Source organism: Diceros bicornis, chromosome 12 (assembly GCF_020826845.1).
Source record: "Diceros bicornis minor isolate mBicDic1 chromosome 12, mDicBic1.mat.cur, whole genome shotgun sequence".
Lineage (NCBI taxonomy): Eukaryota > Metazoa > Chordata > Mammalia > Perissodactyla > Rhinocerotidae > Diceros > Diceros bicornis.
The window spans coordinates 54,028,992-54,045,909 of NC_080751.1; the positions used below are offsets into that span (position 1 = coordinate 54,028,992).

The 16,918-nt window shown below is 53.2% G+C and overlaps 1 protein-coding gene across 1 annotated transcript in view; it reads right to left on the reverse strand.

Annotated features, from left to right (window-relative positions):
* LOC131412089 (TOG array regulator of axonemal microtubules protein 2-like) overlaps positions 1-16,918 on the reverse strand; it is a 34,809-nt gene that overhangs the window by 17,401 nt on the left and 490 nt on the right. The window contains exons 2-9 of the mRNA XM_058551521.1: positions 15,949-16,139; positions 10,866-10,912; positions 8,342-8,508; positions 5,639-5,795; positions 5,246-5,410; positions 2,962-3,115; positions 2,173-2,278; positions 1,148-1,383 (exon numbers count right to left, since the gene is read on the reverse strand). Of these exons, the coding sequence (XP_058407504.1) occupies positions 1,148-1,383; positions 2,173-2,278; positions 2,962-3,115; positions 5,246-5,410; positions 5,639-5,795; positions 8,342-8,508; positions 10,866-10,912; positions 15,949-16,139 (1,223 nt within the window). The remainder of the gene's footprint in view (positions 1-1,147; positions 1,384-2,172; positions 2,279-2,961; positions 3,116-5,245; positions 5,411-5,638; positions 5,796-8,341; positions 8,509-10,865; positions 10,913-15,948; positions 16,140-16,918) is intronic.

Genomic DNA, 16,918 nt, shown 5'->3' on the forward strand with positions numbered 1-16,918 from the left:
CATCCATTACCTCCCAACAACTCCACAAGCTACTGTGATCATCATTTGCAGGTGAGGAGGCTGAGGCAAAGGGAGGAATCCAGAAGAAAGTATAGTTAAGTCCTCCCAAGTTAATGTCAGCCACAGTAAGCACTCAGTACACATTCAGCAGAGGCAGGCACTGTTCTAAGTGATCTTTCACGGATCAATTCATGTACTCCTCACAACAATTTTATCATCCCCATTTTACAGATGAGGAAACTGAGGCACAGAGAAGTTAAGTCACAGTCCAGGACGTGAACCCAGGAGATGTGGCTCCGGAGCCCCTCGCCCTTTGCACTGGGCTGTGGTACCATTAGCAAAGGCCTGCTGGCTGCTACAACGCACTGGGGTCCATCTGAGAAGGTTCTCGGCATAAGCATCATGACTGGCTTATTGAGGTTGAGAGTTGTCTCCCCTGTGGGAGAAAGGGCTTGGGAAATGCTTTTGGTTTTGCTTTTGGTTTGGGTTTGTGCTTAAGAGGAAAGCAACTCTGGCTGCAGAAAGGCTCCAGTAGTAGCCAGCACCCCACAACCCCCAGGAACAGGCCAAGTGGTGCCAGCTAAAGTAGGCGATTCTGTGCTTTGCTCTCCTCACGGCTCAGATTTCATCAGAATGAAACAGTCTCCCCTGGGAGAGGGGCTGGAGCTCCTCAGGCACAGGCTGCAGGCTGCAGGCTGCAGAGGCAGCCCCGTCTCCCGGGACGTTACCACGGCCACTATGAGCTCCCCAGGCTTGAGCAGAACAACAGCACCTCTCGCCTTCCAGCCAGAGCTCAGGGCTTCCCTGAGCTCCCCTCCTTATCCCCAGCCTGGCCCAGGGAAGGTGGGAGAGAGGCCCACCAGGAAGCAGGGGTCTTCCTCCCCCAGCTAAATGCGTGAGGCATTCGCTTGAAGCCTGAGGTGGGCCCCTCCTTCGCTCTGACCCTCTGACTCATCACCTGGGCCTCTGAAATCCCAAGGACCCCGCTACAGCCTCACTTTCCACCTCCCTCCTTCTCTGTCTCTTTCCATCCTTCCTTCCTGCCCTCCCACCTCCATTTACTTGCTCCTTTCCCATCCCAGGGCCTCTCCTCTGGCCTCACCTTTCCAGACCACTCCCACCCCTCAGACAATGGACCTCCACATACTAGACACCCGCAGAGGTGAGGGCCACCAGGCAGCGGGCAGGAGTCACGTTCTCCACCATGGCCCCTAGGGACCGGTTGGCTGCTCTCTGGATGAACTCGCTGGTGTTCCCCATCTTCTGGAGCAGGCAGCGGGTGATCTCCTCAGCCTCCTGGTCCATATTCTTCTTCAAGGCCCGGAAGAGGTCTCCCAGGGTGCTGATTGCCAGGCGGGACACCTTGGAGCGGAGGTTGGTGACCTTGAAGAGAGACGGCAGAGGGACCCTCCAGGGCGGCTGGACCCTGACAAGGGTTCCAGAACATACCAAGAATGGGGCACTGCACCACCCCCTCCAGCCACCTCCACCTTCACCCCAGGCCTCGGCCTTGCCAGGCTGGAAAGGAAAATCCTACAGCAGCTCTGGCAAAGCAGTCCCATTTTTTAAAAATACCATTACTGTTGTTATCTTCATAATTACTAATTCCACTATCATTATCATCTGAAATTTATGCAGCACTTAGTCTTCAAAACACTTTGATAAATAACGTCCAATTTGATCTTTACAGGGCCCCCTGATTGGAACAGTCCATTCCCAAGGGAGGGGCATGGCCTCCACATGTGATGTGATAAGATGCTTCTTATTGTCCCTCTGGGCCCAGCCTAGGCCAAGCTCCAGCCCCATGAGAGAAAGGCCTTGGGAAATGCTACAACTGCCTTGGGGTTGGAATCTGGCCCAGAATGCTGCATCCCTCCTCTGACATTCTGAGTACAGAGGACAATGCAAGGTTGTGACAAATGGGCATACAGGACTCTGATTGTTTCAATACCCAGAGATTAAAAATAAGGAAACCCAGGTCTCAATTTTCCAATCAGAAATGGGTGGCCACCTCCCACCTCAGTGGCTGAGGTCTGAGAAATAAGCAAGGGATGCCCACATTCCGGGAGCCCCTCTGCGGCTGCTGTGTGACCCTCACTGAGCAGCACCAGTGAAGAGGGACTGGCTGCGGGGTTGGGGGCCAGAGGGCGCACAGGCTCTGGGAGGCCTCACCTCCCCAGTCACAGCCAAGGACACGTCGTGCAGCCTCCCGGCGAGGACCTCCGGGTGACAGGCGGCCAGGCGCTGGATGCTCACCAGCCCCTTCTCCTTCATCTGCCTGAAAAGCAAATCCAGACCCTATCACAGGCAGGTGGGAGGGAGGAGCCCCACTCCCTCTGCAGACCAGGGACACCCCCGTCACCACCCCTCCCCACACCACTGCAGGGTGGGATTTGATGGCCTCAAAGGCAGGGTTTCCTGATGGAACACCCAGGCTGAAATCCTAACAGACCAGTAAAAGCCAATTTAGGGGACCCTGGCTCACCCTCACTCAGCACTTGGGCCTACACCTGACACAACGTGAGCACCTTCAAGAGAGGGCACTGGAACACGAGGAGTGAAGACAGGAAGGGCTTCCCACAAATGTTCTGGACCCCAAGTCATCCATTACTCTGCTCATGACTAGGACTGTTGTGTCCTGCCAGGGCAGTGGGAGGAGCACTGGGAGCAGATTAAACTTGATTCAGAGAAATAAAGTGCTGTGACCTTAAGGAAGTGTTGTGGAGTCAAATTTATACTTGCCACGCCTGGCTCTGGTGTGCCACAGAGCAGTGCACAGGGCTGCTTAGAAGTCCCGGGGCAGACACGGGAGGCTAGACTCACACACACGCACACACGCACACGGACTCCTCTCTCCACGGCACCAGGGCCTGGCAGTGGGGGAGGAGGGCAGCTGGGGGCAGGAGCTATTCTGCAGCTCTCCCCCGGCCACAGTGCATGAAGGGGAAGATGTCTCCTCACCAGTCGCTGCTGTCAAGGCACTGGAGGGCATCCATCAACCCCAGCTCCGGGTTTGAGAAAGGCCTCAACTCCTTAAAGGCTTGAAGGTCCATCTCTTCCTCCTCTTCTTCCCATTCAGGAGACCCCAATGTAAGCACTGCAGGCAATGAGTTAGCTGCACTCACAGAAAAGAAAAGGAACAGGGCAGGTTTCACCAGGAGAACCCGAGGCCTGGCCCACAGCTGGGGAGCCACAGAGACTTCCTAAATCTCTACCTTGTTGACTTTTTCCATTCCTGCCCTTGCCAACCTGATTATTATAAACAAACTGCCCTGTGATATGCAGCTTGGTGTCATGTGGCTAAGCCCACTGAGCCAGGGATTCACCCCCAATCCTGCCCCATCTACGGTTGAGAGGGGGCGCATAAGTCTGTCAAGGAATGACTCCCTTACTCCCTTTGGTGGTGTTCTAACCTCCTTCCCCACCAGGAACCTGTGTTATCAGCTTCTCCTCCTTCCCCTCACACTCCATCCTTTTGTGAAGTTGCTCAAGGGCAGGGAAGTGGTCCAAAGGCAGCTGGCCAGAGGAAGCAGGAGACAATGAAAGCACCCCCCCAAGACAATGTAGCTAACTGGCACCCGCGTGGTCAAGATGTGGCCACACTTGCAGGGACTGACAATAAGCAGGGATGTTGTTTAAAAATCAGATCACGTTTTCTGTGCACTCCTTCTTTGGGGACAAATGCTAGAATCATAAAATCCTAGAAGAACAGGAAGAAAGTTTAGAGCTATCTATCAGGTCCAACGCCTGAATCACAGAGTTGAGGCATCAGAGGCCCAGAGAGGCTGGAGGCCCCACCCGCAGTCCCCCAGCTCCTCTATCAGCAGAGCCAGGACAAGGAGGTCTCCTCCGAATCCAGGGTCTCTCTGCCACACCTAGCCTCCTGGCTAGCTCTCTTCAGAGGTCCATCTCCACTGGGATGATTTTCACCATGGCATATCCAGGAAGTCCAGAGTTGGGGGGGCTGTCCTTCACTTAAAGCCAAGACACAAAGACCTCATTCCTGGATGCTCTTGTCAGCTCTGCCAATGGATCAGGAGTCATTAGCTAAAGCCTTAGTCCCTATGGGCCAACATCACCTTGAGTGACCCAGAGTGACCTTGGGTCTCTGGGTCTCAGTTCCACTGTCTATAAAATGAGTGGGGTGGGTTAGACAGATCAATATTTCTCAAGTATTAACCATTCAATTACCACTTTCATGATTTTTTATCATATCTCTTAATTACCTGTACTTTTATTTATACGGTATTTTTCTTCAAATCAACCCACTTTACAAATCCTAAATAAGTTTATTTTAAAGGGAAATTATGTCACTACCATAATCTGTAAGCTAATATTATTTGTCATAGAACATGATAAATATTTACAGTAAAAATAAAATGTTATAAACTCTAGCTATAAAATTACGGCCAGCTTCCGATGTCTCTGAGCCAAAAGGAAAGTCTCTGTTTAAAAAGGAGATTTGCAAGTCTTAGAGAGGTGCTAAAAACTAGCACCAAATTAAGACTTTCTACTTGATGGAATCAAAAGGATAGAAAGAGATTGGAAAAGGGAGGTGAGTCAATATTATTTCTGGCACCAAAATGATGCTCTATTCTACCATCACGGTCCCACTACATCCCACACTTAAAGAAACTCCAAACCTGGTTGGTTCTTTTCAAATGTTCTTTAGTAGTAGATTTTTTTCAAATGAAATCACATGTGGATGCCTAGTATACGAAAAGGTGAGGCAAAATAGATGCTCCTCTGGGAGAATGGGGACAGAGGCTCCCCTTATCCCTTTGCACCTTCCTGAGCATCCCACAGAACCTTTTGATCCTGGGATCCTGGTCTGAAACCACCCTGTGAAGCCCTGACATTTTATGAGGCAACATGCAGGAAACCAGGGTCTTCCCAGAACCCTCTCTCCCTCTTCCTTGTGTTTCTAGCTACTTCCCTGGATGCTGTTTCCCAGCATCTGTGGTCCTGGTGCACTGGTGAGTCCTCTAGGACATGTCACACAGGCGGGGCACACTGCCCAGCCATCTACAATTCCAGCTACAAGTCCCTGGGTCCCCAGCCTGGCTCGTAGATACTTTTGATTTACAGATACTGTTCCTCTCTCTCTGGCAAGGTGACCACACCCCAGGCTGCCCCCTACTCTAACATGGACAATGGGCAGAAGCAGAACAGCCAAGGTCACCTTTGCCACGCACCAAAGCACAACGAGAGGACATGCACCCCCGGCAGTCGGTCTGGGCCCCACCTGAAGTATGGCGGGCAAAGCTGGGCTCCTGCTTGCTGATGGAGATGCTGGGCAGTGAGGCCCGGGTGGCTCGCTTCCTCAGGATGACCCCGATGTTGTTCCTGCGTGGGCTGCTCAGCCCAGTGGGCACAGACAGGGTCCTGCTGCCCCGGAGGGGAAGGAGACCTATGGAAGCAGAGAAAGTTCTAGGATGGAGCAGGTCCTACCTGTCCCCAGAACCCAGTGTCCTCCTTTGGAAATGGGCCCATCAGCAAGCTATGAGAGAGTAGATGTGGCCCCCTGTCCAGTCTCAGGATAGGGAGGGTGGGGAGATATGGACAATCTCTCTTTTGGCCCAAGTGTTGGCCAAGAAGCCTCCTTAGCCTGAGGGAATCCCGCCCAGGCACCCAGTACCTTCTTTCATCAAGGTCCTCCGGGAGCCCAGGCTCTGGGAAGCGAGCTCCCGCTCCTTCTCCCTCTCCGGCTCCTTTGCCCTCCCGAACAACTCCATCTCCTTCATCTGCTTCAGCCGCATCTTCTCCTGGGCAGACCTGGAGATGGTGACCTGGATCTGGCACAAGGTCAAGGCAAACTCCATTACACTTGGAGACTCAACTGTGCTTTCCATACCTTCATTCATTCAATCATCAGGAATGTGAGTGGCTCCTATGCATCGACTGCTGTTCTAGAGTGAACAAAATGACAAAGGCCTTGCTCCCAAAGAGCTGCCACGCAACGGGGAGACAGCAAACAGACCAGTCTCTAATGTCAGGCAATACATACTGGAAGGAAAGTAAGGGACAGAGGGTGATGGGCCTTCTGTTTTAGGTAGGAAGGCCCAGGGGGACTCCCTGCAGAGCTGAAATTTAAGCAGAGACATAAATGAAATGAGGGAGCAGGTCATGCAGATTTCTAGGAGACAAATGTTCTAAGCAGAGAGAGTGGCAAGTGCAAAGGCCCTGAGGCTGGAGTGTGCTGGGCATGGTTGGTAGCAGGGAGGAGGACGCTGGCTGGAGCACCCTGAGTCAAAGGATGGTGGGACACTGGGCAGAGGGGGTGGGGGTGGGGCAGAGCCATAGCACACTGGGCCCTGTGGTCCATGGTGAGGATTTGGGCTTTTCCTCTGAAGGACGCTGCAAGCCACTGGAGGTTTTGAGCAGAGGAATGACATGATCGGACTTACCTTTTTTTTTGGAGGGGTGGGGGTGGTGGTTGGAGGGATTCTCTAAGTGTTGTGTTTTTTTAAAACCTTTTATTTTGACGTAATTTAAGACTCACAGAAGTTGCAAAAACAGAACCAAGAGTTCCCATGTGGTGAGGCTTGGACTAGGATAACAGGAATGGGAATGGTAGAGGGGCCAGATTCCGGACACATTTCAAAAGCAGAGCCCACTGCTTTTGCTGATATGTGAGATGTGGGATAAGAGAGAAAGAGGAGACAAGGATGGGCTCAAGATCTTCGGCTGGAGCAGCTAGAAGGCTGGAGTTGCCTTTTACTGCCGTTCACTGAGAGGGGACACTGGGAAAAGAGGAGGTTTTGGGGGGTGAGGATTCAACAGTTGAATTTTGGACAAGGTAAGTTTGAACTGTAATTAAATGTCTAAGTGGAGATGTTGAGTATCAGTTTATACATATATATATATATAGTTAGATAATTTAACTGCTACTGGAGGTCAGGAGAAGGTCTGAGCTGGAGAGGGAAGTTTGGGAGTCCTCAGCATGTAGATGGTACCTAATGCCCTGGACTGGTCAGGTCACAGGGGGTCAGTATAAACAGACAAGAGGCCAGAGGTCTGAGCTCTGGGGGCCTCCAGCGTGTGGAGGTCAGGAAGATGAGAAGGAGTCAGCAAAGAAGGCCTGGGATGGCCCCCGCTGTGATGTAGGCAGAGAACCAAGAAAAACCCATCCCTCACCTCCATCCCTAGGAGGGGAATTCAAGAAGGATGAGCCACAAAAGCAGCTGATGGGTCAAGTTAGAAGAGGACTGAGATGTGCTGCACGTGGGAAGGTAACAGCCATCGGTGATCTCAATGTGGGCCGTTTCAATGGGGCGGTGGGGACTAAAGCCCACCTGAAGTGGACTAGGGAGAGAATGGGTAGAGAGATGAGGTAGCTTTGTTTTCTTAAAATAAAGGAAATAACAGAGAGCTAAGATCCTGATAGGCAGGACCCAATTTCAAGGAGAATATTGTTGATGCAAGAGTACAGACAAATGTTGGAGTTGCGGTATTAGACGGATTGAGCTAGAACAGCAGGAGAAGGTGGTGAGTGAATGGGACGCTTGAAATTGAGACTCCAGTGGGGTGAAGTTATTTGCAGTGCCCGGGTCTACGGTATGACCACGGGAGTGAGTGGCTAAGGGGGTGGAGGATGAGATCATCTCACAGCACTGAATTACTCTCCCTCTGTTTCATGATCTGTCGCCCTCGTTGGAGTAGGACTATGGTGCCCGCATCTTATCATCATCGCTGGATCCTAGTCCTAACACAGTAGTACATGCACATAGCAGGCCTTCGAGATAAGTTTATTGCACTTTTATATCTCTGTCTAAAAGAATGAGCACGGGTCCCCATAACAGTGACTCTCCAAGTGTTACTAAATGCATCAAGACTCGGATCTGGATGAATCATCTGGACCAAGGTCACCTTAGAAGTGCAAGGTATTTGTCAGCCTGTCAAGCACAGCCTTTGGCTGATCTGCCTCTGAGTCAGCGGCTCCTCAGTTGCTATCTTGGGTGTTGGTTCAAATGACTCAGCTTGGTTCACCTAAGCCCCTCTGAGCTCTCCCCCGCATCCTGCTTCCTTCTGAACCATGTGTGGCCTCTTCTGCCCTCTCTTCCTCCCTCATCCCTGCCCCTCAGCTCCCGCTATACTCTTCCCTTCACCTAGTCCCCCACCCCCATCCTTCTCCTCTTCTCTCTTGCTTCTCTTCCTTTCTTCAGCCCTCACCCCAAACCCATCCACAGATTCTAGCCATAAATACTAGGGGCAGCTGCCTTGGGGCTCTTCCTTGCTTACCTCATGCTGGTCTCACACTTATATATTTCAGAAACATGCTTGTGTTCAGCCAGTGGTCCACTAAGACCCTGACATCCTCCTCCCCTTGCTTTCCAGATACCTTGGTGCTGCTCTCCTCCTGGTCCTCTTCTTTAGGCAAGGGGTGGGCTTCTTTGGCATGGCCGAAGGAGAAGGCTGTCAGCGTAGGAGCAGACTGAGATGAAGGCAGGGCAGGCTTCTCGGGGGCTGAAGACCTGCCTCTGATGGGCAGGGCCAAAGGTTTTGGCTCTGAGGAGTCAAGAACAAGAATGGAACTGAGGACACCCAGCACCCTGAAGCAGCAGCAGTCCCTCTGGGCTTCCCCTGAGGCTCTACGACCCTAGTTGGTGTAACGTTTTATTGCCTAAGCCCTCCACCCTCAATTCTTCTGCCCAACCCTTCCTTGATGGAGAAAGACATATGTTAAATTTATTCTTCAGAGCAGCATTGGCACGCATAGAATGAGCTGCCCAAGGACCAACACCGTCCTCCTCTCATTTATCCATCCATCCATCCATTCATTCAACAATTACTGCACACCTCAGTCTAAGAAGGAGAGGGAGGAAGGAGGCTGGGCAGGAAACAGGGGCAGATCTGTTATCTAAGAGGCTGAAGATATTTCCTAAGAAAATAAATCTGTATTACCTCGAAGGTATTTACCTCAGGAAGAGAAAAAATAAAATGACCCCATTGGCCATTTTATACCACCAAGGACCTGTCTGAGACTATGACACAGCATGAAGGGACCAGAGAACTAACTATGCTAGTCCAATCGTTTCATTTTACAGACAGGAGAGCTGAGACCCAGCAACCTTCAGATGCTCTTGTGACGGATAAAATACAAATTCATTGGCAAATGACATCAAATTCATAGTATCTTTTCATCATTCTGTATTTTCCCAATCAAATGATTTTAAAAGTATATTTCTTATTTTGGAAGCAGACTGGGAGTAGGTTCATTAGTTTTCTTTTAATGAAAGAGGTGATAACCGAGTTCTCCTGCTCACAAAGTTTGCAGCTCACTGTCTTTGGGTGAAACTGCAAATCAGGGTTCCACTGGGATGGGGGCCACCACCTGGGGCTGCCTGAGGCTGGAAAGGGTGTCTTGAGTCTGGCACTCTGGCAAGGCTCCCAGGTCACCCCAGACCTCTGCCAGGCCCATGGCTTCTGCCAAGGATCCCTCTGCCTGATGCAGGATGTGCCCAAGGACCTGGGGGAAGGATCAAGGGCCAAGGAGGAAGAGGAGTGAAGGCTCCATCTGCCCAGAAGTAAGAGGCAGGACAGAGGGCACAGGTGTCTGGGTGCCAGCTGACCAGGGCAAAGACTGCAGAAATGCCACCAGAACTGGGGAAGTCCTCTGCTTCAGACAATACCACATGAGCCCCTAGCAATGCGCTAGGACCGTTACACAGATTGGGCAATGTTAGCCCCAGCTGATGGCTGGAGGGTCGAGTGCCCTTTAAGGACTTCACTATTTTGTATCCCCCTCCTCACCTACACCTCCAAGAGAAACCCTAGAAAGGGTGTCTTGTCTGAGCAACCTGGCCCCTGCCCCCAAGCTCCTGGGAACCTGGTTCTCAAGCGGCAAGCTGTTGAGGCAGACAAAGGAGTAGTTAGGCACTGGGGTCTCTTGGCCCAAACCCCCACACTGGCATTCTCAGGGTTAGCTCTTGTGCCAGAGACACTCCAGGGAGTAGCAGAAGCAGCAGCCACCTCAGAGGTTTCTGTGCCAGGCCTGCCTCTCAGGCCCAGCTGCATGGCCTGCCCCTGGGGCCTCTTGGGCAACAGCCTCCCTTTCACCAGCTGACCCACCTGCTGAGCTGATTACAGAGTGACCTGCCGGGAAGCTGGACAGGGCGCCCCCACTTCCTGCTGCTCAGCACAGCAGCTGCCTCCAGCCCCCACGGCCTGAGGCCCCGCTCAGGGTGCTCCACCCGAGTCCCCTCACCCGCCCTGCCCAGGGTTCAGCTTCTCTTCTCCCCAGAGTTAGGTCATCAGGCTGGAGAGCCCCCTTCTCCCTCTTCTAAAGCCTCTCTCCCCTCGGCCTCCCGCCAGGCCCCCAGCCCTCAGCCACACTTCCAATCCCCTTGGCCCGATTCCCCTGACACTGAAACCTTCGAGGACCAGCTGACTCAGGGGTTTGTGGGATGTGGTTTAATTTCTCACTCTGTCTGGTGAGGAACACTCTCCTCTCCTTGCTTAAAACAGTGCAGGGGCAGCCGCACGATGTGTCAAAAGGGCCAGCTTTGGAGCCCTGCGGACCTGCGTGCAAACGTGACGGGGCTGCCTTCCATGCCGTGAGACGGGGAGAAGGTCCAGCTCGCTGAGCCTCAGTGCATCCCTTCTTCTGTCAAACGGGACAGCACCTTCTCTCTCAGTTGGGCCGTCATGAAGCTACACATGCTGGTGCATGAGGACACGCCAAGCACAGAGCGGGGGCCACCCTGCAGCGTGGTGCCGGGTGACTTCAGCTTTCCCATTTGTGGAAAGAGGGGCTCAGGTACGAGAGTAGTCAGGTATCCTCTGGCCCTAATTCTGACCCCATGACCCAGCCCGGGAACCGGGGAATCAAACAACAAGTGAGGATGCGCATGGAGAGTACATACCCAGAGATTGCAGGGTCTTCTCTCGAGGCCCACTCTCCAGAGCCAAGCTTAAAAGAATGGAGGAGAAAAAAGCACCGTGAGAGAAGGCAAGCAAGAGCTCCTGCTGTGAGGAGGCAGGGCAGGTGGCTCGAGGAGGGGGCAATGGCCAATATGGGGACACACAGTGGTGGGGGCTATGGGCCCCCCCGTAAAGAGGCTCTTGGCCAGGGGTTCAAAGCTGCAGGAGATACAGCTCCTTCTGCAAACTCAAGGGCAGGCTGAGCGGCAGGCCAAGCTGGGTGTCCAGAGACAGCTCTGAGCCCTATTTTCTGGCTGCACAGCCCATTGATTCCCCAGGAAGCCGCCTCCACATGAAAACTGCTCAGTGTTAAAGTAGGCCCAGGCCCCTCCTGTGCCCACAGGAGAGCAGCTGCAGCAGCTGACGGGGGCAAATCTCCTCCCAGCTCTGGGCAGACTGAGCTCAAGTCCCCCAAACTGCCCCACCCCGTGAGAGCTCAGAGACCCCTAAAGTCCTCCTCCTCAAGATAGTCATCCCTGTTCCCCTGCCCTCTGGGTCTAGAGGGATTGACCACTTTGTTGCTGATGGGAAATCCCCACTGTTTTGTACAATCCCAAACTCCCCAGGGGAAGGGAAGATGGGGCATGCCCCGCATTGGTTTTATGTAACTTTTTAAATAGGCAGCACCATTTACTCATTCAACGGATGTTTACTGAAGACCTACTCTGCGCCCAGCACTGTTCTAGATACTGGGAATGGAGCATCAATGAGACACGAGCCGACCCCTCCTCATGGAGCTTACATGCCCATGAAGACCAGTTGCGCACTATCCAACAAGGATTTTCCTCTTCTTAGCCGGGAAATGCATAGACATCAGAACCCCTGGGGGCCTGGCAGGGTAACAAGCCACAACAAAAGGACTGGGACACAATGTCCTGTGCCCTGGCCTCAGAGGATTCACTCAGCAGAATGACCCAGGCTGAGGGGGCCAGAGCATAGGCAGCAAGAGAGCCCGCTTCAGTGCCGGCCCAGATCCAAGGGACCCCTGTCTGAGGAGCCTGTGGGGGTCAGAGGGACCCTAGGTCCACTGGAGGGGCAGAGCTTCAGGCCGGGCTGGGACCAGCCAGGACTCAGAGCTGCTCCCTGGAACAGGTACAGCCTCTTGGATCTGGACCCACACGAGGGGCTTGTGTGAACCGAGTTAGCAGGTGAATACCCGAGGGCACCCAGCCTAGGGACCTCACCCACTAGATCTTTGCCACTGGGACCCGCCACTGCCCAACTGCACTAACAGGATTGCGGGGAAGGAGAGGCGGGAAGTCCCTGTGGTTGCCCCTGGCTGCCTGAGGTGGGCACAGGGCGCTGATAACCCCAGTGCCACGTCCTTCTCCCAGGCCTGGCCGCATCCAGCCTCTGGCCTGCACCTTCACCCCTTTGGCCTCAGGCTGGAGGCTGCCTTTCCTTCCACCCTGAGCAAGGATGGGGCCTCAGAGCACTTGGCTCTGCCTCCTTCAAGCTGTGGACCTTGGGAAGCTTCTCGCCTTCCTTTCTCTAGAGACCCCTCAGCAGAAAGGATGGAGGCTGCGGCCACTCACACCTGTCAGACCCTCTGCCTTTCTCCACGCAGCGTCCCAGCCCCTCCTCCCTCTGCTGCACCCACAAAAATGCCCCCACTGCCTGAGGTCCTTCCACAGGGGGAGGTGCGGGGGCAGCAAAGCTCCATCTCCAGCAAGAGCCCTCTCCCTGCTCCAGGCTGGACATCAGAGCATCTACCAGTGTCCCTGGGCAGCACGAGCTGACCCCATCCAAGCACAGCCTCACCACTGCCCCCATCCCTGCCTCTCCTCCCAGTTCCCTGTCTCCATGGAGGGCACCACCATCTGTCGAAGCCAGGAACTCCTGTATGGTCCTCAGCACTCCCCTTCGTCCCACATCCAGCCGGTCACTAAGCCCGGTTGGCCCTCCTTCCATCCGGCCCTCCTTCCGTCCATCCCTCTGCGCGCTCACCACTGCAGACTACCACCTCTGCCCTGCTCGGCGCCCGTGGCCTCTCCCCCGATTCCTGCAGCAGCCCCCTTAGCGTGCACCACCCATGTCACTGTGTGGTTGCCAAAGTGGCCTTTCTAAATCAGATCTGATGTCACTTCCACCAAAAAAGCTTTCAGTGGCACCTCGTTACATCAGGATAAGCTCACGCTCCTCCAGCTAGCACCCAGGGCCCTTCAGCCCTGCTTACCTCACCCGCCTGTCCCGCACAAATACAGCTGCCGCCGTGCAAACTCCCCGAGACTCCCTGAATGCCTCAGTCACTCCTCCTTCACGTCTCTCCCTCTTCATCTCACAAACTCTCCCTCAGCCAAAACTCAGCTCAGGCCTCACCTCCTCCAAGAAGACTTCCCAGCCTGATTGAGATCATTTTCCACTGGGCTCCCCAGAATGACAGCAGCCTTCTAGATTAGCACTTATCTCACTGGATCTTGAGACAGTGGTTTACTCGCAAATCTCTCTCACGTGCACCTAGAACACAGACACTGTGTCTTGTCTGGCTTTGTTTCTGCAGCACCTGGCACATAGTAGGTGCTTAATAGCTTTTAAGTGAGTGAATGGATGGATAGATGGATGGACAAAGGAATGAATGAAAGAAGTGGTAATGGAGGCCCCTTCCCACCCATTTGCTGGCAAGTCTCCTAGAGTCAGTGGAGAGAAATCTATGTCACAACCAGACAGCAAGTGGGCAGGCATTTACTGTGTGCCTAACCCATGCCAAGAATCAAGCTTGACACCATGGGAGCTACAGAGATTTCAAGATATGGCCCCTGCCCTGTAGTATTACAAGTTAAAGAACAGAATGAGATTTAAATAAAGAGTTGAACAAATCAATGAAAGGGGGTGGTCCGGCAGTCCATGGGCTGGATGCCATCTGGACGGTGCAGAGAAGGCACTTCCCCTTCTTGCCACCCCGAGGAGGACAAGGAAGATCTTAGAGCGAGAGTGGACGTGGAGCTGAATGGCGGTGGGGGATGGAGTGAAAGGCTTGTGTTGAAGCTGCAGAGATGGAGGAGGGGAGATGACTTCCAGGGTTTGGCATGTCCACACCGGGTCTGGAGTGGGGGAATGTTCCTGCAGAGCAGCACAGGAGGAAGAGTGTGGAGTGGTGAGCTGGGACACCCTGAATGTCCGACCAAGGAGAGTTGTCTTTAAGCTACTGGCACCAGGAAGTCAATGAGGAAGAAGTGCATGGAAGAAGTATACGGGTAGGGGGATGGCAGGGGATGAAAGATTAGAATGCAGAGCCAAGGGCTGCAAGGAGACAGCTTAGGAGCTATAGGGGGAGGTCAAGAGGGAGCCAGTAAGTGCAAACTGAGAGGAGAGGCAGAGGCAAGAAAGGGGTGGTAGCTTTTGTATTTTTTCTTGATATTTAAGAAAGACCTGATGGGAAGTGGCAATCTGTTAGGAACAGAAGCCACAGGAGCAAGAGTCACTGGGGATGCCAAAACTGGAAGACCAAAGAGAATGCCCGCACCGTGGTAGAAATCAGGACGTCGTGGGAGGGAGGCAGTTTGGGGAAACGAGGTGCTCCATGGTGTTGCCGGGATGGTGACACATCCTCCCTCCCTCCTTCTGACGCTGGATCTGCATCAGCCATGAGGACACTGGGGATGCCCAACAGGAAGATGGAACCACGGAGCTTGACTCTGGGGAGACCTTAGGACAGAGCAGGGGACGTGGAAGTCACCCATCCCCTCATGATCTTGGAAGCCAGCTGTACAGACAAGATCCCAGGGAAGAAGAAGGAGATGGAAGCAAAGGGCCCTGAACCAAATTCGAGAATGGCGACATTTAAGAGACAGATGAAAGGGGGCACACAGGAGACTACCTGAAAGGTCAAGAAGCAGACATAAAATCAGGAAGGTGAGGAAGGAGAAGAGGTCAAGAGCATCAACAGCTCAAATGATGCAAAGAAATCAAGAGCAATGAGATGGGAGGAAAGGCCACTGGTCTGGGGCCAGAGGGTCATTATAGCCACCAAGATTGCCTCTCGGAGGGGAGGAAGAGGCAGACGGCTGAGCAGGAAAGGAGGAGGAAGCGTCCGATGGTGAGGAAGCAGCGATTGATGGAACAGGCCATTGTCTGAGGAGACTGACGGTGAGAACCAAGCAGAGGAATCAGATCCAGGAGCAGATCCGTGGATGGGTTCCCACACTCCAACAGGGCTGGGGAAAGATGCGGACACGGGCATGGACAGAAGTGAAGGTAGCATGGGAGACAGAGTCTATCTTGAGAAGAAGCTTGGGAAGAAGCTCTAGAGAAATAGAATTCTTCAGTACATCAGGCCTCAGCGAAACGAGAGAGAAGTAGGTTACAGCAGGAACTCGATTGTGACCCGTGCTGGGTGAGTTAGCACCACAAGCTGTGAGCTCTCTCTCTCTCTCTCTCTCTCTCTCTCTCACACACACACACACACACACACACACACACACACACGCACGCGCACGCTTGCTCTGACATTAGTCTGGACTGACACAGGGATGTTCTTGGCCATCTAGAAAGCACCGTCTGTCCCACTTACAAGCCATAACTCAGATTCATTACAACACAGAGATCCTCCACCCCACTGGTTCTCAGCGTTTTTTGGACATGAAGACCCCTTTTTACATCCAAAAGTTTTGTGGACTACCATTTCCTCCACCCCAAACGCATGATAATGCTTATATTTTCAGTATCCGTTAATTAAGAAAATACATAATAACAAAGAGCTACCATGAATTCAATAGAGCTTTAAAATAATTGGTATTTTATTCATCACTGCAACAACCACATATATCAGGAAACTGATAGAAGATGAAGGCTGGGACATTGTTTATTAAGCCCATACACCCAGGCTGCTGGAGTCAAGGATCGGAGCAGGGCAACAAGGCTGTGGGCTCCCCAGGGCTGTGGCTTATAGGTGGGGGACCCTGCGCTTCACAAGCCCAGTCCCCCAGAGCTCTGCCCTGGCATGGAGGTTCAGCTATGGGGAGCCCAAGCAGATCTTGGGGGATAGGAGAGAGGACTGCAAGGTAGTTTTGACTTAGGGCTGCTTACCGTGCTGGGGGGGCCCTCAGGCCCATGAGGATGTCCTGGCCTAGAGGCAAGTGGCTGGGAAGGGAGCCAGATGTGCAGGAGGAGGGCCCAGCAGACAGCCCAGCCTTTGGGATGGGCGGGATCACAATGCCCCCCAGCGACTTCTGCATCTTCTCATCATTGCAGTGCAGGTATTGTCGGGAGATCTGCACCTGGGAGCAGAGGTGGGGGAGGGTTCTGGTCCACGGAAACATCCCACTCTGATGCTCACGTCCCAGGCACCTCATGCAGGGCGGTCCCTTCTATCAGGAGCCACCTCAGCAGCAGTGCTGGGAAGTGTCTTCTGGTTCTCTTCCCAGCCATACAACCCTAGGACCCCCGGAAAGCTCTTGTTTCCTCACCACTCCAGGCGAGAAGGCTGGTAAGGCATCCCCTTATCCCTACTCCAACCCCTTATGTTGTTATTATTCGTTTTTCTGTGCTTCTCTTTTCAGAAAAATCTTAGAACACCAAAGCTGGAAAGGCTCTCCAAAATCATGTAGTCCAATCTGCTTTTTATAGATGTGCAAACCAGGGCCCAGAGAGGGGAGTGACTTGCCCGTGATCACAGAGCCAGTGAGGGGCAGAGTGGAAACCAGAGCTCAAATCTCCTGAGTCCTAGCCCAGCATTCTTTTCCTGCTGCCACACTCCCTTTCCTAAAATGGAGAGGGTCAGAAGCACGAGGAATTCTGGAACATTTTGACCAGAGAAGGCCTAGTGACCACCAAGTGAAGGACAGATGGCACACAGCCTCTGCTTGAGCAGGAGCTCAGCACCTCTAGGGCAGCCACTCGGAACTCTCAGGCCAGCCACAGGAGTTTTGGGTGCTGTGGGGGAAGATGAATGACAACCCCGAGCCCCTCCAGTGCTGCCCCCATCCATGAGGGCAGCCCCTGAGACACCTCCAGAAAAGCTAAGGGTTCAGAAACAGGGGTTAGTAAAGGATGAAAG